The sequence below is a fragment of the Amia ocellicauda genome, chromosome 11, assembly GCF_036373705.1.
Source record: "Amia ocellicauda isolate fAmiCal2 chromosome 11, fAmiCal2.hap1, whole genome shotgun sequence".
NCBI classification, from domain to species: Eukaryota; Metazoa; Chordata; class Actinopteri; order Amiiformes; family Amiidae; genus Amia; species Amia ocellicauda.
Window position 1 is genome coordinate 29,386,792 of NC_089860.1, and position 27,860 is coordinate 29,414,651.

General features: G+C 40.5%; 4 protein-coding genes across 5 annotated transcripts in view; 2 read left to right on the forward strand and 2 right to left on the reverse strand.

The window, feature by feature from the left end:
- Nucleotides 1-5,474, reverse strand: part of nhsl3 (NHS like 3) — an 81,768-nt gene extending 76,294 nt beyond the window's left edge. The window contains exons 1-2 of the mRNA XM_066717339.1: nucleotides 5,421-5,474; nucleotides 4,855-5,067 (exon numbers count right to left, since the gene is read on the reverse strand). The gene's annotated coding sequence lies outside the window, so the exon portion shown is untranslated. The remainder of the gene's footprint in view (nucleotides 1-4,854; nucleotides 5,068-5,420) is intronic.
- A 1,728-nt stretch (nucleotides 5,475-7,202) lies between these two features.
- sync (syncoilin, intermediate filament protein) lies at nucleotides 7,203-10,815 on the forward strand. Its single transcript, XM_066717344.1, has 3 exons — nucleotides 7,203-7,993; nucleotides 8,376-8,500; nucleotides 8,654-10,815. The coding sequence occupies exons 1-3, from the start codon at nucleotides 7,220-7,222 to the stop codon at nucleotides 8,715-8,717; spliced, it is 963 nt and encodes a 320-aa protein (XP_066573441.1). The 5' UTR covers nucleotides 7,203-7,219; the 3' UTR covers nucleotides 8,718-10,815.
- rbbp4 (retinoblastoma binding protein 4) lies at nucleotides 10,807-19,412 on the reverse strand. Of its 2 annotated transcripts, none has more exons than XM_066717343.1 (12): nucleotides 19,269-19,412; nucleotides 18,105-18,252; nucleotides 17,640-17,785; nucleotides 17,205-17,378; nucleotides 16,662-16,777; nucleotides 16,037-16,197; nucleotides 15,678-15,804; nucleotides 14,612-14,689; nucleotides 14,307-14,383; nucleotides 13,175-13,232; nucleotides 12,779-12,889; nucleotides 10,807-12,321 (listed from the first exon to the last, which is right to left on the reverse strand). In XM_066717343.1, exons 1-12 carry the CDS (start codon nucleotides 19,282-19,284, stop codon nucleotides 12,259-12,261), a joined length of 1,275 nt encoding a protein of 424 aa, XP_066573440.1. In that variant the 5' UTR covers nucleotides 19,285-19,412; the 3' UTR covers nucleotides 10,807-12,258. The 2 variants fall into 2 exon arrangements, with proteins under 2 accessions (XP_066573440.1, XP_066573439.1); XM_066717342.1 differs by having other exon boundaries at nucleotides 16,656-16,777.
- Nucleotides 19,413-19,494: 82 nt separating this feature from the next.
- On the forward strand, nucleotides 19,495-27,784 carry zbtb8os (zinc finger and BTB domain containing 8 opposite strand). The gene is made up of 7 exons (XM_066717345.1): nucleotides 19,495-20,041; nucleotides 21,629-21,653; nucleotides 22,002-22,123; nucleotides 22,437-22,519; nucleotides 22,819-22,871; nucleotides 24,906-24,942; nucleotides 26,793-27,784. Exons 1-7 carry the CDS (start codon nucleotides 19,960-19,962, stop codon nucleotides 26,880-26,882), a joined length of 492 nt encoding a protein of 163 aa, XP_066573442.1. The 5' UTR covers nucleotides 19,495-19,959; the 3' UTR covers nucleotides 26,883-27,784.
- The last annotated feature ends 76 nt before the right edge of the window (nucleotides 27,785-27,860 follow it).

A 27,860-nucleotide genomic window follows, 5' to 3' on the forward strand; every position in this document is an offset into this window, starting at 1 on the left:
TTATATTTAAAAGGTCTACAAGGTCAAGACATTGCCTGTTAAACTGGATGTTAAAAACATGCATTACGTTAGATGCATTATTATTTTTTATTCACAGAAATCTTGCAAATTAAATTAGGGATTGGGCAAAACAGGAATTTTATACATTGCCTACAAACAGTTGACTTGTGGTTGCATTGTTGCATTGTGGTCAACAACTAGATGTCTAAGCTAGGATGAAATACAATACAAAAAATACAGTAACCTGCTTGGAGTGAAGAGTGTGTCTAAATTTGTGTACATAAGTAACTAAGTAATCCTTCCCAATTTAATCCTATATAATTCCAGCAGTGTCTCTGCTACTGTTGCAATCAGAATCAGGTCTAAAATAATTAAATGATTTCAATAGAAAAATAATACAGAAATGTTTTAGTAGAATTCAACAGGTGCCAGTAATATCAAAACATTGAAAAACTACATGCAATTTAAAACAAATAAGCAGATCTCTCGCTGACGATTCTAAGGAAGAACAAATTAATGACAGGGTGGAGCTTTCCAAGCAGCCCGGCTGCATTCCTGGGCAATAGCTAATTAACCTTGAGTCCTTTCCTTTCTCCCTCTCTCCCATGTCTTCCCAGAGAGAGGATGACTGTGTAGTATCTAACACCTGCAGAGCACCCTAGAAGCCCCCGAGTATAACGTAGTATATTGTAGCGAGTGAATAGACAGCCTTGAGACGACTGGAAGTTAAAGATGAATGCTGTTCAGTTTAATTAAAAGCACATTCTTGAGGTGGAGAATCGAGAAAAGATTGTGCAACGAGATCCAGGCCCTGGGGCTCTCTGCGGCTCTCCATGGCAACTGAGACGGGGGTGGGGGCAGGGAACAGGAGAGCGAACAGGGTTTTGCATCCTTGGTCAGTCTATCTCAGTCTTATCACCAGAGTGTGTGTGTGAGTGTAGGGGGGGTGTGAGCAGACACGAGGCATTTCTCCTTGATTTAACAAGACAGGGGCAAGAGTGATGACTGAGAAATACACAAGTCCTGTGTTCTAGCCAGTGCTTAAATATCAAGGATGGTGTGGAAAAACAACAATGTTAAAAGCTTTTTTAGGATAGTCCAGCTTGTTTTATCTTTGATTATTTTGCTCCACATTATGTTGCATTCAGTATTTTGTGTTGAGGCGCTCCAACTCGGATATATCTCGATAGTTCTTCGATGAATATGAATCGCCCTGGCACCGTGTCAACCAGTAAAATAACCTGTTTCATTTCTCTTAAATTGAACTAGTCTCCCCAGTCCCAGTCCCAACTTTCCTAGTCAGTCCCAATGCTGCAAATAAACAGGATTCACACAGCTGCCAGGATCACAGACCCGTTTTCCCTCCCTGTAATTAATGTAATGCTAATATGATTAGCAGGATGCACATGCAGCACAGCCATTGCTTAACGCTCAAGTCAGGAATTCATCCTTCAGATAACAGCTTAATAGGATCAAACGAGATTTTATAGCCAAGTCTGCAGATTTACTTCACTAACAGAATACTGTTCTGGAAAATCAAGCACATCAAAAAAACATAATAAAATGCTCAGAACCACACATCATTAAAATAATTAAAGTTTCTCTACTCGACTTCCTCGTGACACTATTCCTGAGCGCACAGCTGGCTGGCGAACACCACAAACTGCGTCTGATAGGTTGTCAGAAAACACTTTATCCAGACTCAAAAGCGGGACATCGTGAGGCCTGGATCCGGTCACATTCCATCGACGCAGTTCCATAAGTGTCCACTTCAGTCAGACGAGCAGTAGGCCCCAAAACACACAGTCTAATAATATAATCAAAACCCTATCAACAAGACTTTCACTCCAACATCACATGTCTAAGTACAGCCTTGGTGAAATTGATCAACTGAATAGTCTCTCTCATCCTGGACAGATTTGCACAGTCACTACAGGGCAGCAGGGTCTACAAACTAATCTTTCCCAAAAAGCTGCAGGCTAGACACACAGAAGCTAAGGGTCACTGAATAAATTACATATCCTTCTATGTTTAAAGTCTTGACGTTGCCTCCCTTTCCTTGCATCTCAGAGTTCAAATAAAAGAAGGTTGTTTTTATTAAGACTATTTAATGATAGTGCCAGTTCAGAACAGCTGTCTCTGGCAGCCCTCTATTGAGTGAGCACCACAGGGGCTGGACTGCACGGTGAAATTCCCCACTCTGTCTATTTCAGTTACTTCCACTGCACCCTGTGAGAAAACCACCCAGTCAAATGACCCGAACGTCCAAACCCACCTAGCCTGCATCTGTGGTCTCCTTCTTGGCAGACAGAGACCTAGGATTCGCTACTTGACGTGTAAATAAATAAACAAACTAACAAACGGACAAATAAATAAATCATTGAACAATCTCACTGATTAAAAAGAGCTTCCAAAATTTGCTGTCCTTTAATCAGAACTCTAAATTACTGCCTGCAGCCAACATTCAACTCTGCACTGAAAGCTTAATCCAAATAATTGCCAGACAAGGCCAAAGAAAAGCACAAACAAGCTTCCCATCAATGCTGTGCAAGTCCTACTTCAACAGGAACAGCTTCAGGTTAATTCTGTCGAGATCGGGACCCGTTTTGTGTGCAAGTGTGCGTGTACAGCTTACACAACAAAACATGTTTTTAAATCTGAAGAAAACAAATCCCCTCTGTAGGTGAGGCATTCGATCAAGAATCTACGTCTCTCCCCCCAGCGGACACAACAAGATGCTAGACGTAGGGCAAATGGGTAGACCGGATCAGAGACGCAGAGAAATGTTGTAGATCAGCTGATCTATCATACTTCATCTTCATCTTATTCTTGATCTTCACTGTTGCGCACGTATTGTTTGTCGAGCAGCAGTTCCTTACCGCTCTCTGTGTCAGGATTACCTTGTGTAGCAGTACCTGCCTCTCACCCTGGCTGCGAGTTTTTAATTATAACTTTTTTTAGCACTGACAACAGAAGCCCAAACCAGAGTAGGCCTCTGACAGGGCTGGACTCATGTTTACCTGGACAGCAAAAACACAACAGCAAAATGATCAAATCAACAGGCTTCGCTCAGAATCCACACTTTGAGTTATCATACTAAAGCCATCGCTGCCTCAATGCTTGTATTGCAGGAAGGCCTTTCCGCACTGTACGGTTTTAGCCACCAAATTCTGAAAAGGCAAAGGCATCCGTTTTGACTTCTGTCTTCTTCAAGGTGGTTTCCTTAAGAAGCACAACACAGAAGAGGGACAAAGCTGAAAAGTCCATTGAGGAATGAACAAAAATAACTACACAGACAAGCTCCCTTATTCTGCAGGCAAATGACAAGACAATACACCAGCTGCTTTTCCATTTTAAAGGGAAATACACAAAACATGATATTTCATTCGCTTGCTCCTCATTACAACAGTCTGCTGCCGAACTACAGGCACTGTTGAAGGGACCGGCCATGGATTGCGGATTGATAGAAGACAGTTAAAAACCTGTCTTTATCTTTCATCTGCTCTCGCATCGTTATCTCAGGAGTGCTGCTGTCTGACAGTGCTGGGACTGCCCCACCCTGCCATCCAACACTAATAGTTACTTAATGCACCTATAATACTACACTCATACAAGTTATGGCATGGCAGAGTGGAAGAAAAGATCCGCCAGGGCCACACCTTCCCAGACAATGGCTCAATACCCAGGGAAGATTAAACTGGAAACAGGCTGCAGCTGAAAACAAGTGCTGCAAGATCCCGTTTCAAGATCCTCCTTGCTGCTTTTGAAGCGGGTAAAGACCCTCCAAAACTGAGGAATTGGGCGTCCTTAAGTCACCAGTGACTTGGATTCTCAGCACTATGGGGAAAACCCCACCAAGAGTCCCACAGCATGGTACACACGGGGCAGCACACTGACAGGTTAACCAGTGACTGCTGGGGAGATAAAAGTCATAGGGTTGATTGGAATGGCCTTCCCTGCTTCTCCGAGGGGCTTATCACCTTAACAGTTCCATTTTCCCAAATTTTCCATTTTCCTTTCAAACATCGAAGACGGGCAGAAGTGCATGGTCTGTTTAACCCTAAGCATGCATTAAATCCAGCATGCATGCACAGCAAACGTCTGAGCACTGAGAGCTGTAGCTCGAAAACAACTGATCTATCTATTGATTGTCGGAGTGTAAGTGTCTGAAACAGTACTTTTGCATTGCTGGAGCATTTCCCCATGATTATTATTGTAATGAAAGCTGCAGGCTTAGAAGAGGCATTCCTGAGATACAGCTGGCCTGCCATCGTCTCCCTGTGAAAATGCTCCTTCACATGCAGAAGAATGCCGCTCTGCCTGTTCAGACAGAGTTTGTGTGTTCCTCCTCCTGAGACCAAAGCAAACAGATACCCTGACAGCACCAGCACCAGCCAGCTCTTACTCTTCAAAAGCCAGGCCATGCTACTTCATACTGATTATTATATATTTTTTGCACAGTCAAGCCTATTTTGTATAGCCTAAAGCTAATTTTAAAAGTGGGCTATCATATTTGTAAAACAAATGTATATGTATATTTTGTTATACACTTTTCTGCAGAGGCCACCTGGCTCTTAATGCACAGGACACCTGCAGAGAAAAACAAACCCACACAAAGCACAATCCCTCGGAGAGATTTCCTCTTCCTGGCCAAATTTATTTCCTCTCCTGTCCCCGCTGGTCAATCATTTCCGTGGAAATCCCCTCCTCTGCTCTCTCTCCCCCCATATTCAGTGTAGTGTCTCCAGGTGTACAGTGGTGCCTACAGAAGTATTGCCACCCATGTGTTTTCGTCATATATATATATAGTCTTTGTTAGTGCATAAATATGCACAAATGCATAAATAATAATACCTTTACATTAGATGTAGTCCTGCCGCAAATCCCACTGGAAGCAGCTCAGCGTTTTAAGTGTATTGCAATGAAGTTTTCATCCACGAAAGCCCACATCCGTACAGTGTGTCAGCCTCAGCTCCAGCGTTTGTCCTTCGTCTCCAGTTTACTTTGATTCTGTCATTATTTCCGCAGATTGTGCAGCCGGTTGAAGGGGATTTCGGGACGTGGCACCTGGGAGCAAATATTTACACAATCACTATTGATTTTCTCCAGGACGGGTTACCTGCGCGACTTGACTCGTTGTAACAGTAACCAGTAACAATGACCTGCTTTAGAAATGATGCACTAAACATCTGTAGAGGGAAACATTATTCTGCTATGTGTGCGCATGTCACTTTGAGTTATTTGCACAATTGTGGTTTATTTGTATTTTTTCTAACGTGCGTTTAATTTACAGCGCGTTTCCAAATAAATAACCAAGAGCTGTGGTCACTGTGAGAGACAATAAAGCTTTAAAAACTTTAGTCCACTTATGTGTAGGTGTATATATTATATTAACTGAACATTTGCATTCAGCTCCTTACCTGAAACACACATGTAACACACAGCTCCACCAACCACAAGAAGGAAAAGTTTTCACCCATCGGGTTTGCACAAGCGCACTACTAAGGGGCCAATTTAGCGATCTTTTCTCGCCCCCTAGTGGTACATGTAAGTACTGACTTTCTGAAATTGAAAATTGCTAAACGAGAGCACAGCGTGAATCGTGTCCCCCTGCAATCTTCTCCATTCAACACTAAACATATTTCATGCAAGTTAAAATCTTAAAAAACAGTAAAACAGATCCACTCCCTGCTACCCACTATATTGACATCGCATGTTCATGGGAGAGATTAAAATACAGTAGAAGACAGCATTTCACAGGATGTAAAATACAAATAAATAAACAAGGCCATATGAGACTTCGGCAAACTGGTTCTATTTGTGGTGTAGCTTCATTACATCAGGTATGGCTGGCCTGAGTGGCATTTCAGGCTTCTACCATTGAGAGCTGTAAAAAAAAACTTCAGGCTAGGGTCGGGAGAGTGGTCCCCAGGGGCGCTTGGTCAATTATGCCACTTCTTAAGCCCTGGCCCTGTGTTTGACCCACGGGCTGTGGCTAAATTTAAAGCACAGTCCCGGGCAGGGTTAGTTATGTCAGCAAGTGTATCAATAATGTCACCATGTCTCTGTGCCCACCCCCCCCCCCCAGACACACACACACTCGCTCTCTCGTTAGATACACTATCTGGACACAGCTGGCCGGGCAGCTGGTGTGCAGAGTGAGAAAGTGTGTCCAACAGGCCGGGGGTTTCTGTTTCTCCCACTGTTTATTAATAAACACAAACAGTCTGCGTGTTATCTTAGTGACACACAGCAACACACAGGGCTACAAAGAAAGGAGGTACGGTCAGTAACGCTCTCTCTCTTTTCCGTCCTTTTATTTGAGATATTTGTTTTGATGTTGGTGAACTGAAAAAGAAAATATATTCAAAGGGTGTGCCGTGATACTTAGTTATGGTTTGGCGAGAGTGCCATTTGAAGAAGCCTGTATATCGTGTGTGTCTCAGGCATGGCTAGTAAGGTGGTCTAATCGAGAGTCTGACTTTTATACTGGACACTTTTTTCCATATGTTTGATTTTAAGCTTGTGTTATAAAAGGAGTCTGACTGTGACTGCATCCACCCTGTTCATTTAAAGAAAGTAAAGCTTCAGAATATAAAGTTAGCAGTAGTCAATTCAATGGAATTGTAGGCCTTGACTAGTCCTAATCAAGGTCTGTGAAGCTGGTATATCTGACTTTAGATATATTTTCAGATAACATTGTTTTTGTTTATAGTAGCCAGGATGGTGTGGGTTTAAATCGTTTGCACCGCTCGCTTTCTGTCAGCCTTTCTATGTTTTTGAATCTTTGAAGGCATAAAAACATAAACAAGAGGTTCCAGCCACATGCTGTATCCTGAAACGTCTGCATTTAATTTCCTATCCTTGTTTATAGACATCAAATTTATATGGGAGAGGAAAATGCCCGCTGGGACATCAGCTCAGGAATCTGTTCGCAAACTGCCGACTTGCCCTCCCAATTAATTCTCTGTCACAGCAGGCGGTGGCTTTGCAGGGCTGAACTGAATACCAGCCATTGTTAGAATACAGGAATCCCCTCTTTCAAAGCATGACAATCTGTAGTTAGCAGAAGCCTGCAAATGTAATCTAAAATACACTTTAACAGTGAAAAGAATAGATATATTTCCCCCAACTATATGGAGCAAAACCAGGCCTGTATAATCATTTTGTGCTGGGTGACAAAGAAACCATTTTCTTGTATTAATTCTACAGAAACACAATGGACAACCACGAGGCACATCCCCCACTGGACTCCTGTACGGAGGGCGGCGCTCTGGAGGAGCTGGGGCAGTGTTTCCAGATGTGCATTGAGGAAGTGGGCCGCCTAGAGGCCAGGAGGGACAGCCTGGTGCAGGAGATGTGTGCGCTGCGCGAGCCCATGCTGGAGGCGACAAGGGCGCTGCGTGAGGAGCTGTCATCCGTGCTCAGGCAGAAGGCCCAGGCCGAGCTGCAGTGCCAGAGCCTGCAGGAGGACATCTGCCAAGTCAAGCGCAGCCTGTTCGCCACCACGCGGGCCTGCATCCAGTGCCAGTTCACCCTGGAGACCCAGCGGCATGACGTGGCCCAGTTCTCCATCTCCCGGGAGCTGCTGCAGTCCCAGCTGCTCCAGCTCTCTGAGGAGCTCTCCCAGCTCAGAGCCGCCCGGCAGGCCCGGCTGGACTCCCTGAACACGCAGGCGCACAACTCCCACCAAGCTCGGGCCGATGGCGACCTGTCGGACTGCCGTAGGGCCTCTCTGGACCTAGAGCGCTACCTGAAGGAGGGGATCAAGACCCTGGAGGATTTCTATGAGCCCCGAGTGCTGGGCCAGCTGAAGAGACGGCAGATGAGCGCTGAGGCCCTGAGGAGGACCAGGGAGCAGACGGCTGAAATGAAGGGGAGGCTCTGGCCCTTGCAGGAGGAGCTCCAGAGACTCACCCTGCAGAGGAGCTGCCTGGAGGAGAGGGCAGCCCTCATGCAGATAAAGAGGGATGAAGACGTGCGGCAGTACCGGGTAAGTACCGGGTGGGGGAGCACACTCCTTTACAAAGACCCAAGACTAAAGCTTGTTTAATTTGTACTCAATGTATGGATCATGTTGTCAAGAAGTAAATGGAGTTGGCATGTCCTTGAACGTGCGTCTCTTGTTTTACAGTGTGGCTGTGTGCTTGAAATGAAAAGTTACATGCATTTATGTCTCCTTCTAAGGAAGGATGATAAACATCAATAATGGATCATCTCCAAACAGCTATTGTTTGTGAATTTCATCACCCTGGACTATATTTTCTGAGCACATTGTAGCAAAATGAAAATCATAGGTACAACCCTAAAATACCAACATCCCAGCTTTTAGGGACTGTGCTAAAATACCTTTTCTATTTTTTATTTTTTTTAAGGAGACACTGGAAACACTAGAGGAGAGTGTCAGGGAACTGAAAATAGAGGTGAAGCTTCAGAAGAAAAGAAATGAGGAAATTGAATCACTGAAGAACAGCCTTTCAAAAGAACTAGATGTTTACAAGTAAGAAATTTAATTTATTGGTGACAAACCTAAACACTACCTCTTAAAGAATGAAATGGAGCATATACTTTCAGTTCAGAAGTTAATTTCATCACTTCTCCACTTTCTTGAGTGATTAATTGAAGCCTCTATTGTTTCTGCTTTCTGTTGCAGGGAGTATATTGAAGCGTGTGGAAAATTATTCACAACTGCCCAGGTTAAAGAAACAACCATTTGAAGTACTACAAAGAAGCTTTCTCCATTTGTGAAATATTCATATTTTATATATATATATATATATATACACACATACATACATATTAGTGCCTTGCCAAAGTATTCAGACCCTTTCTATTGTCACATTTTGTGAAATTACAAAATGTTGCATGCCATATGCTTATATTTTTTAAACAATATTGTTTTCAAAACCTGACTGCTCAAACTGAAGGCTTCAAAGGGTACGATCATTTACAGTAAATGTCAGAAAGAACTGAAGAGAAAAAAACTGAAATATGTTGATGCACCTTTGGCAGCAATTAAGGCTCTACCAACCTTGCACACCGTCTTGGTACAATTGTTTTGCACTCTTCTTTGGAGATTTGATCAAATTGCTTGGGGATTACTTACAGACAGCAGTTTTTAAGTCTTTCCACAGATTTGCAACGGGATTCAAGTCAGGACTTTGACTGAGGCACGCAAGGACTCCAGTGTATCTTTGGCCTTGTGCTTTGGATCATTGTCCTGCTGAAAGATATTCTTTTCAACCCAGTTTTAAGGTCTGCGCTAATTGCAACACTTGGCATTTATACCAGAAAGTTCCAATTTGGTCTCGTTGGACCACAACACCTTTTACATTTTGGAGGATCACACAGGTGCTTTGAGATTATTTTTTAATAATGGTTGAAGTGTTCTACTGTTGACTGATGCATATTTCCTCCCATCAGACATTGAACTCTGTAGTTCTTTCAAGCTTGTCATTGGCCTCACAGTTGCATCCCTCACCAGTGTCCTCCTTGCCCGGCTGCTCAGTTTGGAAGAAATGCTTCATCTAGGGCGTGTCTGGGTGGTACAATTCAATTTCTTGATGATTGGGTAGACTGGGCTCAGAAGGGATTTTTTTTTTTTTCCCCTTTCTCCCAATCTTGATATTTTATCCCTGACTTCCTTTGAAAGCTCATTGGTCTTCATGGTTCAGTCTTTGATTGAAATTCACTACCTGACCAAGGAACCTCAAAGAGACAGGTGTTTTTATTCTGAAATCATGAGAACCACTATTATTATTACACAGACAGAGGCCATTCAACTAATTGTGTGACTCTTCAGGTCATTTTATGCCCTTGAATTAATTTAGGTTTGCCACAGAAACACTTACGCAGTTATGAATTTTCCACTGTATGTATGTATATATTACACACACACAATGTTCACCTTTCGTTGGCTTTCAATTATCTACTTATCCTACCCCACATCATCCAAGTGAAAAACTAATTCTAGCTTGGTTGGATAAGTGTCCTCACTTCTTGTCATAGTAATCCTAACTTAGCTCAGAAATAATCACCTTCAAAATCTAACACCAAGTTAAGTAGCCTCCACCGGTGTTAAATTGTAGTGATTCACATGATTTCAGTTTAAATTCCATAGGTTCCCTCTGCTGGGTAAAATAATGAGCATCAAGGTTTCAAAAGAGCTTCGGGCCAAAGTGGTATGTACACACATCAGGGGATATGTATTAAAAAAAAAAAAAGAAAAGGTAAATGTCCTTAAATCGCTCAGTCAGGGCTGCAACCTAAATCCAATTGAAAATTTGTGGCATGACTTGAAGATTGCTGTCCATTAAGACTCCCTAAGGAACTAGACAGAGCTTGAATGATTTTGTAAAGAATGGTCATATATTGCCAAATTTAGACGTGTAGAGTTGGTAGAGACCTATTCCAAAAGACTCGCAGCTTTATCAAATTATAAGTTTCATATGGTGTGTAGATAACTGAAAAAGATAATAAATGCATTAAACTCTGAGGCACTGACAACAAAATGTGAAAGAGTTCCAGGAGGTGTAGACTTTCTATAAGCAGTGTGTATATTATATATATTTTATTCCTGCTGAATCCTGTATTTGCAATGTACATTGTAGGTTTCCTCAGCAACTCTGAACTATGGGATTGTGCTGAATGATTATGCCCCATCATTTCACCGAGCTACTGCTGTTAGAATGGGACTCATATTACTGAATTAGTTTAATCAAGGGCTGGGTGTGGAAACTCCCTGATTAAAATCACAAAGAAAATACAGTGCTGCAACAATCATCCTCATTATAATAATAAACACAATGATGAATATTTTGATTTATTTCTTCCATATATGAAATCCACAAGCGGGTAAAAAACAAAACAAAACAAAAAAAACTGCGCAGATTCATCAAGTCATGAAAAGTCAGAATAAATAGGAAACTGGGGGGGAAACAAAAAAAAATAAAAAAAAAATCCATTTTTTCATCTTGGAAGTACTTCAGACACTTAGCTAGGAAGAAAAATGGAGGAATACAGTCCAGAAAGCTCAGACAAGAGGTCACTATCAAAATAGGAAACAGACAGAAAATCTCAAAGACAATACCAAGAAAAGGAACAGTTCTGGGGGGGGGCGGTAGATGGGGGGACTGATCGCACTGCGTACAAAGCTAATTGTGGAGATTTTAAAAGTCTGCTTCTAATATTCAACAAGGAGCTCCTCAGCAAGAAAGAGCCTAAAAGAACGGTGCCGACATTGTACATACAATAGAAAAATGGGAGTCCTAACTAAATCGGAAATCGTGGCAAACCACACAGCCATATTTTCCACAAGGCTTATTTTAGTTCCTTTAAAAAACAAAAAACATAAAAAACAACAACTTGGTTTGGCTGTTCTATCCCTAAGCCAGTAACGAGGAGACTTAAAACAGCTCCTTTACCAACATGCCGAGGAGATTAAATCAACTAATCAATCACCATCAGAGGGCTCCTGCCTCCGATAAATATGAAAACCTTTTTACCTCAGTCTTAGGAATGTTATGCAGTAAAAAAAAAAAAAAAAAAAAAACAGCAATCACTCTACGCAGATCATATCGTCTCATCCTTTAGTTAGTATCCCCCTCCCAAAAAAGGAAAACCCTGATCTGTGCTCATCCTATGCCCTAAGTGCACAACAAACAAAAGTGAAGTCACGCCCATTTGGTACGTTATACACATACACAGAGTGGACTACGTATTAGTAGCAAAAACAAACTAAAATTACCTAATTGAAAACCAGTTGGTAGATCTATACCTGGAACAGGGGAGAGGGAGACTGTGAGAGAAATAAAAAAGAGGCACAATCTATATTTGTTTAAATTGTATAAAATTAGCTTATTTTTCTTCTGTAATTGTTGTTACTGCTAATTCCATATGAAAATGTAATTTAGTCCATGTCACAAGCAGACATTATTGCTTATAAAAATGCCAGATAACACAGTATCAAACTTCGAATCATGTCCGTTTCCATATCTTAGTTAAAACCAGGAAGGAATAAAATAAACCACCCAATGCTTTAAAAATTCACATTAAAAAAGCTGTGGGGGGAGGGGGCAATTTTGTTCCCTAAAGAATTCAAGATCTCATACTTCAAATTAGCTTGTGTCACCCATTGTGAGCCTGAACACCAGTGTAACAGTTGTCACCAAAAAAAAAAAAATAGCTTTGTACGCCTCCACGTGTGTAAAAGAGTGCAGACTGTTCACGGTACACCGGACAGGTAAAGCAAGTGTGTGCTCAACCTTGCACTTCTGCATCAGCCGCTCCCTCCGGGTCCTCGTCATTGTAAATGTTCTCAGCCTGGAGAGGAAGCAGAGCGTTTTGCGTGAACACACGGCACCTGCTGGCAGGACCTGGACCAAAGCTACTGGCTCGTGGTGAGGCCCATCTGAATTCCCTTTCCAAGCTTTTCAGGAGTTAGCAATATGTTTTTGGAACTATTATTGCAACTCTTGTAAGTCAACAACCAAATAAACAAAATGCAATAAACTAATACAATCATAAATAAACAAATGAACAAAATACAGAATCTATGACTAGCACTGCCTGTGTCAGATTTACAGACAACACTTGTTACGCAGCTACTTACTCTGAATAACTCAAAGCAAAGCAGTTGTCTCACGTCCTCTCTCTCTAGAACAGTGCTAGTCTGGACGGTCTGATGTGATGTTGCCGTTCACACCGGCCAGTGTAAAGACCAACCAAGTACAGTGCAGTAAATGTATCTACAGGAAATGAACGAGGGAGTGACACTCACCATTTGCCACACTTGCATAATGTTGTCTTCTGAGACGGAGCAGATGACCCAGGGTTCATTGGGGTTCCAGGAGAAGTCTGAAATCTTGGCTGTGTGACCGCCGTGGATAAACTAAGAACGACGAGGAAAACAAAGGGTTTGGACTTGGAGTCAAACCAGGCCAAGGATATAATATCGAAATCAGTCAGGAGGGAGAAGATCTGTCAGAGGCCAGGTCCGCAGCAAACAGGACCACGAGTGGGCACTGTAATGCCAAAGAGTGACTGTGATTTCACATTAAATCTTTACAGCATAACCCCGTTTGTTTCTATGTTCTGCATCACAATTGTGTGTTCAAAATGAAATTACACTCCAACCCACTGCTAAAATTGTTCTGCTCCTGCGGTGGAAACTTACCAGGAGCTCAGGGGGGCCGTCCTCTGCGTCCTCTGGGGACTGCTCCTCTCCGATTTTACTGCAGACAGACAAGGAAAGAAGATCACTTTAGAGAGGTGGACAGTGGTGGCTTAGCTCCCATTTACTGTCCAAGATGTGCCACCTTAGACAACAGTTTCCAATCCAGCTCAGAAATCAATTCTGCTGCTCAGATATGGGGGAGGGATTAAAAATAAAGACTACAGACAACATCAGCCTTTGAATCCATAAGTATTTGATCCCCTGCTGATTTTGTACGTTTGCCCACTGACAAAGAAATGATCAGTCTATAATTTTAATGGTAGGTGTATTTTAACAGTGAGAGACAGAACAACAACAAAAAAATCCTGAAAAATACATTTCAAAAAAAGTTATAACTTGATTTGCATGTTAATGAGGGAAATAAGTATTTGACCCCTTCGATGCACCTTACAAACAATAACAGTACTGCAACCACAGGGGGAAATTGTGAAGCAAAAGCTGATCTGCAAATCATTCCATCTCACCTAATAGAAAAACATCTCAGATCTCATCAGCACTGCCTAACCCTAGCCTAATATTTTAAAGAAAAAATAAGAAAAGTCATGGGATGTGTATGAGGCAATTCGGTAGTGCAAAGTACAAATTAAGTTGTCAAGAAGAGACTGACTGTAGGATCTGCAGTAATGGTTAAATACAGTTATAAAATGTTGTGGGGGTCTATACCAGTTTAGTCTGGAAAAAATGCAGAACTGGGCATTCCAGAAGAAACGTCTGACCTCTGTGATTGCCAACAAGGGTTTTGCCACCAAGTACTAAGTCGAAGAGATCAAATACTTATTTCCCTCATTAACATGCAAATCAATTTATAACTTTTTTTAAATGCGTTTTTCAGGATTTTTTTGTTGTTATTCTGTCTCTCACTGTTAAAATACACCTACCATTAAAATTATAGACTGATCATTTCATTGTCAGTGGGCAAACGTACAAAATCAGCAGGGGATCAAATACCTTTTCCCTCACTGTATATATTTTTCTTAGCAACGGAGACAGCTTCCAAAGGAAACTGTTGCAAAGCACTTTCAATCAAAGCTCAGCAAAGCGATGTCTCATACAGGCTCAGTTGACCACTAACCTTAAATCCCAGACGTTGAGTCGTCTGTCTGTGCCACTCGATGCCAGGATAGTTTCGTTATGAGGAGACCACTGAACCTGAACAGGGTTAGACAGGTTTTGTGGAGGTTATTTTACAGATTTTACACAGTGAACTATACAAATTTAACCTGCCCTGCTTTATAATATTAGAATTAACATCTTCTAATGCGAAGCAATCACAGGGGGCAAGAAAAATGACTGCTGTGATTTTCTTCATCGCAGCTCCCCTTTGTTATACATAGTTGTAATTGTGTTTAATTAAAGAAACCACAGACGAAAGCCTACCTGGAAAATCTCGTCTTTATGAGACTCAAACGAGTGCAGCTTCAGCTTCAGGTTGCGCAGATCCCACAGAGCAACAGTCTGGAATGGGAGGAGGGGGGAATTGGTCAGTGTTTACTGTTGTTGACTACAGCAGTAAAACATTTTAAAAACTCAATTCATACAAATAAAATCATGCACTAAAAATTTAGAATTAAATTATAAGTCCAAAGATCAAAGCCCTCTTTAGCTGGATTCAGGCTACAGATCCTACCACTATCATTGTCTGCCATCGAAGGGACATTCAATGCACTATAAATAAATCATTTGATTCTTAAGCACTCTTCATAGTGCAGAACGCACACCACTTTTTGGTTTTGGCATATCAGCAATACACAACTCACACGCAACAAAACAGTAGAAGAATCAGTGCTTTGTCTTGATGTACAAGGCACATCACCGTAACACACATTGACTAGCAAAGTTATCAACTTTTTGTACGAGGGGCTTGATAGTAGTAGGCTGACTTCACTTAAAGGATCTTTACTAGAAACAGATGTTACATATTGGTGACAATTTAATTTAGCTTAATATAAACTTTTACACATCTAGGTTTGATTAACTAAACCTGGAATATTTATAAGCAGTCATTTTATCAAACAAAATATTGAAGTTCATACAACGTACAGTTAATAAATGAATACCTACTTACATCATTAAATTACACTTTCACTGTTATATACTATTTAGACTAAAATATACAGAAAACAAAAGATAACAAGGATGAATCATTTGCAAAATTCATCCCAGTTTCTCTCAGCGAACTCTCAGAAAGAACAAGGTCCCTAGCCAAAATTAGGGATTCACCTTTAGGTATTTCAATTTACGAGACAGGTAGCCCATCCATTAAAGTTTTAATTATGTACATTTTACTAAAATGACGTCCATGTACATTATTCAAAAATAAAATAAATGCATAAAGTAAAATAAACCCTTCCACGCAGTACAAGGAAGAGCTGTGCGTGGCTTTTGCATGCCTGACCGATTCATTTTTAAACAATCTCAATTAGCCCATCCCACTCCCCCTCACCTTGTCTGCGGAGCCTGTGGCCAGGATGAATTCGCTGTAGGGGTTGAAGGAGAGGCAGTTGACCTCTGCAGTGTGGGCGTCTACTGCGTGACTGGGCTTGGACGTGTTGTTGGACCTGGTGTCCCAGCTGCAAGAAAACAAAAACATCAGCCAAGGTTTCTGCTTGTCTGGACTTGCACAGAAGATTCATAAACAAGATATTCATCCATATCGTCATTACAAACCTCTCGGTAATGACACATCATTAACCACAATTCTAGTCACCCTCCAGCTCCCACTACCTTCCCTACAGACAACCTTGGAGGCTTTTCTGATTTGAATCTATATTGTTAGGTCTTAGGACAGTAATCTGCACCTACATCATGAGTTTCTGGTCATCTGCGACTGAGCCGAACAGTGACTCATGCAGGAGGTGCCAGGACACGTCCTCCACCACAGCTGTGTGCCCGGTGAAGATGGTCTTGGCGTCCACCACCTTGCCCTCCTTGGGAACGGCACTGATGTCCCACAAGCAGATGGTCTGCAAGAGAGACGGTGAGAGGTAGAGATAAGGCAGGGCGAGACGGTTCTCAGGGAGTGGGTGATTTTAAATTTTGTATACCGATTTTGTTAGCCCTGTAATGTCGTGTCAATTTAACATTGTATATTAGGGTCTGTGAAAGTATGCCAGTGGTCTTGGATAAAGGCGTCAAATGCCAAATGACTTACAATAGCTTGTACCCATTGCTGCGCCAATTTGCAGCAAAAATCAACCAATTCTGCACAGGAGACAGACAGGTTTTAACAAATCAGGATATTTGATACAGTTTTACTTACAAGAGCCTGCATAAATTGTACATCTATGCAATGGCAGGTGGACTTTAACACTTTAGATCACTCCTGTAACATTAACATCCGCTAACCTATTGTAAACTATACTATAAGTTAATTATTGATTAAAAGGAAAAAAAAAAAAAAAGACATACAAAAGGAATTGACCCTTACGTGATCGTCTGAGGCACTCAGCAGGTATCCGCTCAGATTGGGGTTCCAGGACAGACCATAGCCCTCCTTCTGGTGTCCCCTCAGACGCAGGTCTGGATTGCACTCGCCAGAGGGATCTGCACAGAATCAGTGCAACAGGCATTAGGGCATGTGAGAGTGAGCAAGAACTTGGAGATCTAGAATGTGGTAAGTAAGTTGCGTTTGAAAAGCCATCCTGATCTTTATTGCTGCTTCGAATATAATTTCCCCTCAGAATCAATATTTGGATGTTGATTACAGCAAACATTTAGTATCTTAAATAGAAAACCTTAGATTACCAGACAATATTACCACTTTACTAGATTACCTGACGATCTTTACAGCTTAAGACATTAGCCATATTATAAAACTTACTGATCAGCAAAGATGTATACATGTAGATGCAAATTAAATATTCTGACTGGGGAATTAAACACTAAACAGATTTGAATAATATAAAGCGTCCTGAGGGAAGTAGTGATTAAACGGGCAAAGAGAATGGCAGATAAAAATCAATCGGCTTACCTGGTTTGGAGGGATGTTTTGTGTAGTCGAACACCAACACGTCACTGGTGGGGGTTTTGGTAGCGATAATGCAGGGATTCTGGGGCATGTAGCGGGCACGATTCACCTCTCCTTCGTGGTTGATCTTAATTTCGATCTCAATCTTCCCGCTCACAGAGCCAAAACCACCGAACTCTGCAACAATGTACAAAGCACCCCCATTACAATTCGAAGTTGACCGAACGCAGGACTGTATAAATAATTTGTGCAAACTGCATTTCAATTGGGTTTATTTTAATCTTCCACATTCACCGTTTTGATAAGTACATATCAGTCATTTGTGCATGTAGAGGAAATGGATGTACTTTAAAAACATTCACACTGGGCGATTCATTTTGGTTTTGAATGCTCGTCACTTCTCAGGGAAGCTTGCAGCTGCAGTTTGCGTGGCCTTACCTCCTTTCTCACTGTCGTAATGAGAGGCGTCGAACTGGGCATCATCATTGGGCAACTGAACGCTGGCGATGACCAGGTGGTTCTGCTCGTCCGATGTGTGGGTGCCGAGGACCAGGCGGTGTACACTGAAGTCCTTCCCCTCAGGTCTGCAAAGTGAGAAAAACACCACCATAGGATAAGATCCGGATCATTTCAAGTGTCTATCACAGCATCTTGGTTTTCAGTTTTAAATGCTTATAATGAGGCCATTAGTATGAATTGCATTCTCTGTAATGCTCAAAAAAACAGTATGTATTCAATATTTAAATCAACTTTATTTTTAAAGACTAACTTCTATGGAACATGAAATATCGGATTATAACAACATTTTTTTACATCTAATGATGTTAATAAAAACTGCTTGTGGATAACTGGGGGATCACCCTGTACGAGACCTTGCTGTACAGAGTAGCTGGCAGTACAAACCTGGTGACATCGGGCAGCCACTGTGCGGTGAGACTGGGCCACTCCAAGGCATGGGTCATCACCAGATCATACAGGAAGGGGGTGTTCTTCTTCCAGATCTTGTATTCTTCATTGATCACTCTCTCCTCCACAGCATCATCAAAGGCTGCTGTAAAACACAGGGATGCAGGCAATTTTAACAATAATCATTAAAAAAACACGAACACCAATCTACTTTAGATGCCAGTTGAAAGCGCCACTTCAAGCGGATGACAAATACATTGTAGCTGGCGGTTTATCATCACTTGAACAGTGTTAGGAGTTGAATTCGTGTACAGTGTAATTAAGGTTACCTAATCATTAAATAAGCTCGACTTTGACCAGTTATGAATTAGTTTCACGTCATTACCGGCAAACAGAAGTATAATAAAAAACGCAGACTTTCCCCCCAAACAAAATCTTACGACTGTGTTGTACATTAGCGGAAATAGTCCGAAGGCGAAACAATTGATGCATCACATACAATAAAGACCTGATCGGCGCACTCTTACTGAGGAGTCAAAATGAACCATTCATGTGGTAGATCAAACTATTCCAATGGCTAAAATCGATTACTATAGATTGTAAAATATGTTCGTGTTTAAAGTATATAGTTTGCTCTATTGCAGTGCAGATTGCGTCTGGAGCATCAGGAAAATGATCATCACTAGAGATACAACTTTGGCGCAAAACGTGTCAGGGAAGAAAAAACGGTGCACATTTTAATTATGCATCATATTAAAGACACACACAGACAAGTAATTGGGGGTTATTTCGTAAAAACAACAAAAACACTTTCCGCACTATATGTTAATTAGCTAGTTAATTATATACGGGAGATCGCGTCAATCTACAACCTACAATTGTACAAGTATTATAAAGCCGAGTAGATAAGAATTAAACAATTGAGGACTTAAAAGCTGTTATTAAACAGTGCTTTCACGCTTGCGCTTGTATATACCAACATGCTCAATAGCACAAGTAATGTATTCCTGACTGGCGGGGAGCTCGATCAATGAAATGTATTAATGAGACTGAAATTAGGCCTGCGCTTCTCACGGCTGAGGCGGACTTCATTCAATCTCGGTGTATCACAGAACAGAGCCGATCAAAAAGCTCCGATACAAAAATAAATATAGTTATTACCTTCTTTATCGGCCATGATGCCGTATCGGAGCACAAACCGCAGCAGAAAACAAAACGGGAAAATAAAAAAAAAAGAGACGAGCAGCTCTTTGTCCAGCCAGTGAGCTCCTTCGCGCCAATTCCGCCAGTCAGCTCACACGCTTCCGGAAAGTCAGGCGACCAATCAGAACCCGCGCACCCGCCTCCGGGTAAACGTCCCGGCGGGAAACAAACTGACGCGCAATTAGGTTCCACAGCGCGTATCCACATATACCTGGAGACCTAATATTTATTCTTACATTTACAAACCTCTTGCAGTGAGTATTATGAAGACAAAATGCGACTGATCTGGAGTAACGTACTGAACACACAAACGAAGCCGGTGCTCGTCTTATCTTAATGTACTGGTGGTTGAATAAACTAGCAAGACCTAGCTAGGTAGTCTTAAAATGTAAATTGATCTTTACATGACTTTTTCGAACAGTGATACTTTATTTATTTTAAAACTATTGTTAATGCAATTATTAAGAATTGTGTTCGATGTGTATTTAATTTTTTATGCACGGTTACCACTCATACAAATAAAACGTCATGCTCCTATTTTACGAGTCTTACGGGAAGCGGAGGCATTGCTCTTCCTGGTGCGAGACGCGGGCCTGCTGTTGAATTATTAACATTCAGGGAAGTGGCTTAAAACTAAAATCACATCAGGATGAATGATCGTGAACTGGATCTGACGGAGGAGCAGAAGAAACTGAAAGCAAAATATCCGGCTATCAAGAAGAAATATGAATGTGAGTGGCTCTGTGAACTTTTTGAAAGCTATGAATGATGAAATCTCGATATGAGCGGCTGCGACATCTTTCCCGGGAAGATCGCGAGTGAAACACACTGGGATTTTACATGATCAGTGTTTGTGACGCAATGCACAGTATTAGAGTGTAATTTGAATGTGAGGAGTTATCTAGAGACAATATACATATACATTGTGTCCTTTATCTATCATTGTTATTAATAATAATCATTGCAGGAAGTGCGAGTCATGTATGTAAGCTATACTGGTCAGTTCCTACAGTGCAATTAGGTGGCACCGTTGACTCTAGTTATTCAGTATAGCTGTTGATGTTGTTATAGTTGTCTTCCAAAATGTAATTAATTACATTTTCATGCTAAAGGTAACACTTGTTTTTATCTGTTAAGACTATTTCTTGCCAAATGACAGTCTACATTAATTTTGATTATAAATAGAAATAATAAAACCAAGTCTACTAGGTAGGTACAGTCATTTGACAGTTTTCTCATGCTGCTGTCATGGTTATGCAATGCATTTACTTTGCTTTAAGTTGTTTTCTGTGGTATACTATACTATACTGTACTATACTATAACTTGTTTCATAATAATTTAAATTGGCTTCCCTGCACTTTACTGTGCATTTACCACACTGTATAGCCTACAGTAAGCTTGTACACATGGGGAATTCTGTTGAACAATCTACAATCAGGTAGAGTATGTACACAATTGATAAGGAAAGTAGTGTAGAATTGGTAAATGCTCTTCATACCGGCTGGTTTTACTTTTCAACCCATCTGCATCTGAAACAATCTATTACGGGGTGGCAGAATGTCATATTTTGATATGGGAGATACTCATATCACCTATCATGCTGTTGACATGACATTGATATTTGCTACTTTCACTTATTAGACATCATATCACCCTGGAAAATCTAACCTATATTTTTGATGGCCGTTTTTTTTTGTCCTCAGTTTCAGTTAGTAATTCATTATTTAGCTATTACAATCCAGGATGTAGGACTTATATTTTGTATTTTATGGATATTTTCCAATACACTTGTGTAATTTTGAACTTGAAATTGTATTATGTTTTGAACTGTACTGTATTACTGCACATTTGTAATGCTCTTATATCACCCTGGATAAGGGCATCTCCTGAGAAATCAAAAATAGTAATAATTATTGTTTGTTGTCTGTTGGGAATGCCAAGTTTTCCATTTGTTGCATGGTGTGATTTAAATTCAACCATACAACAGAAGTACTAAAATCTCAATGAGGGAAAGAAAGCCAACAAGCAACAAAGAAAGGAGAATGAAAGAAATAAGAAACTTAATTAACATAATGTTTTATCTCTTGCAATTGTACATTTTGTGTTAACGAGCGTCTACAGAATCTGAATAGAATACAGTAATTTTAAGTTGCCAGAGATTGATTCAAACCTGTGTGTTTTCATCTCATAGAGAATTACAAATCCTCTGGCCTCTGAGCTACTATGTACTTCTGCCTGTTATTTTCCTAATTAAACAGTGAATTAAATGTTAAAAACTTGTGCAGCCTAACAACAATATTTGTTTTTGTATTTTCAGACCTTGACCACACAGCTGATGTTCAGTAAGTCTTTTTTGGTTTGATCAGAGTACAAATATAAATCTTTATTGTTTTATTTCTCATATATTCACTACAACTAGAACACTCACTCTCTTTGTTGATATATTTCCATTTTGATATATTAATTTTTGTGTGATAATCGTGATCCTGCAACTGTACTGAGGTTCTCTGTGATACAGGTGCTTCTTGTGAACTGCTAAGGTGCTGTATTCTGAGATCCTCTATAAATCACCTTGTCTTTGCCAACTTTAGACAGAAACCTTTGTGGAAATCAGATCTTCACTGGGTGACTTATGGAGATACACTGATCTCCATTCTGAAATGGTTAATTTGTTTCAATATTCATTTTAGACTGCACTCCTGGGGTGAAACTCTAGAGGAAGCATTTGAGCAGTGCGCCATGGCAATGTTTGGGTACATGACAGACACCGAGACAGTGGAGCCCATTGACACAGTGGAGATAGAATCTGAAGGTGAGATAGCATACACTCACATCCCTTGAACCCGGGCCCTGCGTGTGTTGTATTTCAGTTTTGTTTCTTATATGAGGTACAGGATAGTGAATGACCAGGAATGGTTGCTTTGGCAGCATCCTACAGAGTGGCTGGGGAGAGCGAGGTATTCTCGTTATCCTGCCTGTACAAAGTTAATGTTGCTCAATCGTTTCAGCTGATATCTCCATGTGCCTCCATCATACAAATGTGGTTAGTGACTTTAAATAAACTCTTTGTCAGCACTACCCTCTCTTGATTAAGTGGAGTGACACTTGCTTCTTCTCCCATGTAGGTGAAGACATGTTGTCCCTTCTTTTCCACTTCCTGGATGACTGGCTATTTAAATTCAGCGCAGATCAGTTCTTCATTCCCAGAGTAAGTCTGTTTGGATAGTGTTATGGTGACAGTGACAATGTGAGTCACAGCTTAAACTTTCAGTTTCTGTGGTCATTTCTGACTCAAATCTCATGCACATCTGTCATCCCTCCTCATGCGTCTTGGAAACTACTGACTCATGCAGGGATGATTAAGAAAGCTGAGACTTGACTGTCTGAGATGGCCAAGAAGACATTAACCACCACAACACGTATCTTGTGCTTCCCCTGTGTAATTACATTTAAAAAGAGAGAAATATAGATGTAGGCTCCCTAATTCTTACTCTTATTTTTTTCCAGGAAGTGAAGGTCCTACACATAGACCGAATGCGCTTCCGAATCCGATCCATTGGGTAAGAGCTCACTCAGTTGAATTCACGGTGATATCATTCTCGCATTGATTGGCAATGGTCAGTTCCAAACTGCAGCAGCCTTTGATGCTCCAATGCTGTAAGGAGGCTTCACCTACGTGTTTTGATTTACAGTGTCTCTTTCCCAGCTCATACCAGCAAAGCTTCTCATTTAATCTTCTCATCTGTTACAAGGTCTTCTTGGTCTTTTCCCTTTTTCTTGGCCTTGTTGGATTGTTCTGTGTTACAGATTCTGTTGCTTCAGTAACAAAATGTTGTTTGTGGGTAGTTTAATCAGAGGAATGACCTCTAGATATCATATGACATGCATGCCATGCTTTGCTCCTCCAGTTCTACCTTATTTAGGGAATGACATTTGTTATCTTTGAAAATTTCCAAGAAGTGCCACCAAATTTTGCATCAGTTCAGATGGAGAAGATAAAAGCTGTCCGCCCCATTTTTGGTTCTTAGTCATCCAGTCTCAGTTCATGTGGTGATCATTTACATGGGGGCATGTCACATCAAGAATACTCATACTTTGTTTTCCTACAGCATTTGAGAAACATGATATTGCATGAATTGCTTGCTGGTGTCCCTTTGACCCTCTTTTTAATCCTCAACATGTCCTTTCCTGTTTTCATACCCTTTCGTATATATAGTTTTATATTTAGTTCAATGGTTCAGATTGTGCTTGTACTTGTGCCAGTAAGACAGAGAAATAATTTGGAGTATTTCCAGTAAAGAGGATGAATACATTCAGACTGCAACTCTGTGTGTGTGCTGTGTTTTGCGTTTACCTTTACAATGATACAGGGAGATATATAGAGAGACAAATATATTTGTGAGATAGAAAGCGATGTAGTGGCTTTCACTGCTATAGATTAAGTAAGGGTCGTCCTAAAACTTGCCCGGTGGCTCCCGAAAGCGCCCGGAGATCACATACTAAAACCTGCCCTGTGATCAAGGCCATATCAAAGCGATTTACAATACAAAGCAGTCACATATGTGAATAAATATTTACACTGTACTTAAATGTAGTCTGACAATACACAATGCAATCATAGCATGTATAGTATTGGAATAAAAAACATTATTATATATTTTTATTATTATTAATAATATTAATAAAATGATTATTGTTATTACTATTATTACTATTATTTCATATATGGTGCAGCGCTTACCCCCTTAAATGACATATACAGCCACAGCACAGGGGATATTATTATTATTATTATTATTATTATTATTATTATTATTATTATTATTACATCCCCTATGCTGTGACTGTAAATGTCATTTAAGTGGGTAAGCGCTGCACCATATATGAAATAATAGTAATAATAACAATAATCATATATACATAAGTATCACGGACAGTCTATGCTCTATTAGGCCTAATTATTTTATTTTATTTGCTTTTATTATTATTAGTAGTAGTAGTAGTAGTATGTGTGATTTCCTTTATATTATTATTGTGGGTTTGTTTTTTCAAAATACTTTGCACTGTTTGACTGTTTGCTTCACTAATTTATTGTTTGATTGTTTAATTAAAAAAAATCTTACACGAGCCAGGATACTGATTAATAACGTCTGGGAGTGAACCCTATTCTGTCTTTGCACATTAACTTGCTGCTATTATCTTGACTGGGGAAAAAAACATTATTTTAATAGATATGTTATATGTTAAGTAATCACACAGACTTCTCAGCGCATGTGTGTGTGTAATCAGTAAACCTGTTATTACTGCAATTCCTTGTGTCTGAGGCTGTGTGGGGGTGTATAGAGAGAGACAAGACCACCCGTGATATAAATACAAAGGCTAATGATAATTCACTGTGAGTTAACTTTTTAGGCGGCAGGGGCAAGCAGAGGAAAGCTCTGTGGTTTCTAGTTGCGTCAGTGAATTCTAGAACCAGATTCCGGGACTAGGCTGTTCTTAACTCTTGTTGCAGGTGAATCCCAGCCTCTGATTGCCTGCTTCCAGTCTGCTACATGCCGAGCTCTGATGTTTTTTCCCTGTTTATCTTTCTATAGGTGGGGAGAAGAGTTCAAAATATCTAAGCACCCTCAGGTAAGTGTGTGGGCTTCAAGTCAGATTGTATGTCAGAGACAGCAGCTATTTGGGTTTGTTTTTTCTTTGTTTTTCATTGGAATTGGTGGAGGGGAAATAAATAATAAAACACGGGGTCCCAATGCTGCTGGTTGTGTTTAGTTGCTCCAGCGTTTCAGTGTCCTAACAGCAGCTGATAAAATAACAGCATGACTGAAGTGGTCCAGGCTGCGGCTGCTATTTGTGGTAGCAAAAACAAAAACATCATGGGATAATGACAAAGGCAAGCAAACACAAATTTTGCACAACCAGCAGTGTACATTAAAGTGATTTTATTTCCACTGGCTTAAGCGTCCGTATTCTGACTCGCAAACAACACTTCTTGCCATATTATTTTTAACTAACTTAGCAGACTCTTTTAATCATTACCATTGAATTACCGTTGAAACAAAATACATATGTTTCACGATTAATCAAATGAAATTCAATGTGGACGAGTGCAAGGTAATACATGCAGGTAACAAAAATGTCCACTATAATTACACTATGGGAGGTACAGATCTAGATGAAGTAACGCATGAGTAAGACCTAGGAGTCTACGTGGACTCCTCACTTTCTCCATCCAAGCAATGTGGGGAAGCAATAAAAAGGCAAACACAATGTTAGGGTATATTGTCAAAAGTGTAGAATTGAGAACAAGGGCAGTGATGTTCAGACTGTACAATGCACTAGTTAGAGCTCATCTGGATACTGTGGACAGTTCTGGGCTCCACACTTCAAGAAAGATATCGCTGCTCTAGAGGCAGTTCAGAGGAGAGCAACCAGACTTATTCCAGGTCTGAAGGGAATGTCCTACTGAGAGACTGAGGAACTGAACCTTTTCACCCTGGAACAGAGGAGACTACATGGGGACTTGATCCAAGTCTTCAAAATCATGAAAGACATCGACCACATCAAACCAGAGGAGCTTTTCCAGATCAGCAGGGACACACGCACCCGGGGACACAAATGGAAATTGGGCTTCAAGGCATTCAAGACAGAAAACAGGAGACACTTCTTCACACAGAGAAGCGTCACAATCTGGATCAAACTCCCCAGCGATGTGGTAGAAGCTGAAAGTTTGGGAACATTTAAAAAAAGTCTGGATAGGATCCTTGGATCACTTAGATATTAATGGACACCAAACGAGCACGATGGGTCGAATGGCCCCCTCTCGTTTGTAAACTTTCTTATGTTCTTATGTTCTTAATCATACAGTAACAGCAGCTACAATATAGCATGTATAATTTAAGTAAAGTGTGCACGTTTCAGTCATGGCTTTTATGGACGCATTTATTAAACCAGTCCTTAATGTTTTAGAGAGAAACCCAGATCTGCTGTATTTATTTATTCATTCATTTAACTTGTAAATAGGTACACATTAACTAAATCGTGTTCGCCTTCATACTGATAGTCTTTGTGGAGCTACCCTGCACACCATTCACAAAACAACAGCCTGAAACACCGTCCAGTTCTTGATATAATATTAATAAAATCTGCTGTTTCCACTCCGATTATTGTCCTTTAGTTTATTTTGAACTAGTCACGGCACTGCACCGGTAGTTAACCATGCAGAAAACCAGTGGAAACACCCATTCAAGCGTTCGGGCCCAGAGGCGTCCGCCAGTGGAAACGGGGCATTAGCTAGCTAAAGCTGAAGTTTGGACTATTGTGACTTGAGAAGTTATTCCCTTTCCTTATAGTTTCTCTTAATTAGTATGCAAATCACAAATGTATGTCTCTGAACTTGGAAGCAACATTAACTCTGTTTGGTGAGAATATTGACTGCTACTTCTTTGAAATGCGTTCCTTCCATTGTTTTTCCGTCACAGGGCACCGAAGTGAAAGCCATCACATATTCAGCGATGCAGATTCACGAAGAGATGAAAAATCCAGAAATATTTGTTATAATTGACATCTGACATCAATGTGACTATTGCACAGATGGCCACATGTGAGAAGTGGTCTACTCTGCAATCAGGAGGTAGACTCTGGGACAGTCTCTGCAGTCAGTGCTTGATTAATAGGAAGGGTTTGTAATCCTATGGGTTATGGTTCAAATTATTATACATGAAGTTTTAAAGAAATCTGCAGCTGTTATTAATTTGAATGGTAAAACAAATTAGAAAGGGGTTTGATTGCAGTCAGAGTTTGTATTCAATGTTGGAGTGGGAGGTTGGAAATCAAGCCACAAAAGAAATGTACTGAAGCCAATTTAGTTAAATAATATAATGTAATTAAAAGGCAGGGGGTGTCACAAGACCCACAAGGGTTTTATTTGGGGAAAACACTACAGATGGCGCCTAGCTTTCTGTGCAATTACCAAAGTGAGCACTGCAACAGCAAAGAAGTATAAGAGTATAAGATGTCTGCTCATCAGCATTCAGGCATATTATTTTTGTATTATTATTATTATTATTATTGAAGCACTTTGAGATGTGAATAGAAAAATAAGCCCGCCCACACCTTTCTGGCTTTACCCATATTTGAAAAGGTTTGGTGATTTTGTGTTTTGGTTTGGTTTTCAATTGTGATGTGATGTTATTATTATTAGCAGTAGTAACATAATAATCAGAAGATGAATACATTTTATGATTTGTTGTTGTAGTACACAGATTTCTGGAAAGCTACAAGAAAATCTTTTCATGTTTTAACTTTAGTAGAATCCTTGTCTGCTCGGGTGTAACCTGAAAACTCAGCACTGTCAAAGAACGAACATGAATACACAGTACGCACTGTTCACCTGTACTCCCCATGCAGTTTTGTTTGTTTTGTTTTGTTTTGTTTCCAGATTTTAAAATAATAAAAAGTCATCTGATAAAGACTGATTGTGCTGTGTGTTTATTTTGGATTGGCTTTTGTCAGATGACTATGCGGAGCTGGATAATGGAGAAATTAAT

Coding starts and splice junctions, on each gene's coding strand:
- sync (XM_066717344.1), top strand. CDS start 7,220: ATGGACAACCACGAGGCACATCCCCCACTGGACTCCTGTACGGAGGGC. Junction 7,994..8,375: donor AAGACGTGCGGCAGTACCGG/GTAAGTACCGGG, acceptor ATTTTTTTTAAG/GAGACACTGGAAACACTAGA. Junction 8,501..8,653: donor AAAGAACTAGATGTTTACAA/GTAAGAAATTTA, acceptor TTTCTGTTGCAG/GGAGTATATTGAAGCGTGTG.
- rbbp4 (XM_066717342.1), bottom strand. Junction 14,384..14,611: donor ATAAAGACGAGATTTTCCAG/GTAGGCTTTCGT, acceptor AACCCTGTTCAG/GTTCAGTGGTCTCCTCATAA. Junction 13,233..14,306: donor CTCAACGTCTGGGATTTAAG/GTTAGTGGTCAA, acceptor GTCTGTCTGCAG/TAAAATCGGAGAGGAGCAGT.
- zbtb8os (XM_066717345.1), top strand. CDS start 19,960: ATGAATGATCGTGAACTGGATCTGACGGAGGAGCAGAAGAAACTGAAA. Junction 20,042..21,628: donor TATCAAGAAGAAATATGAAT/GTGAGTGGCTCT, acceptor TTGTATTTTCAG/ACCTTGACCACACAGCTGAT. Junction 22,520..22,818: donor ATCAGTTCTTCATTCCCAGA/GTAAGTCTGTTT, acceptor ATTTTTTTCCAG/GAAGTGAAGGTCCTACACAT.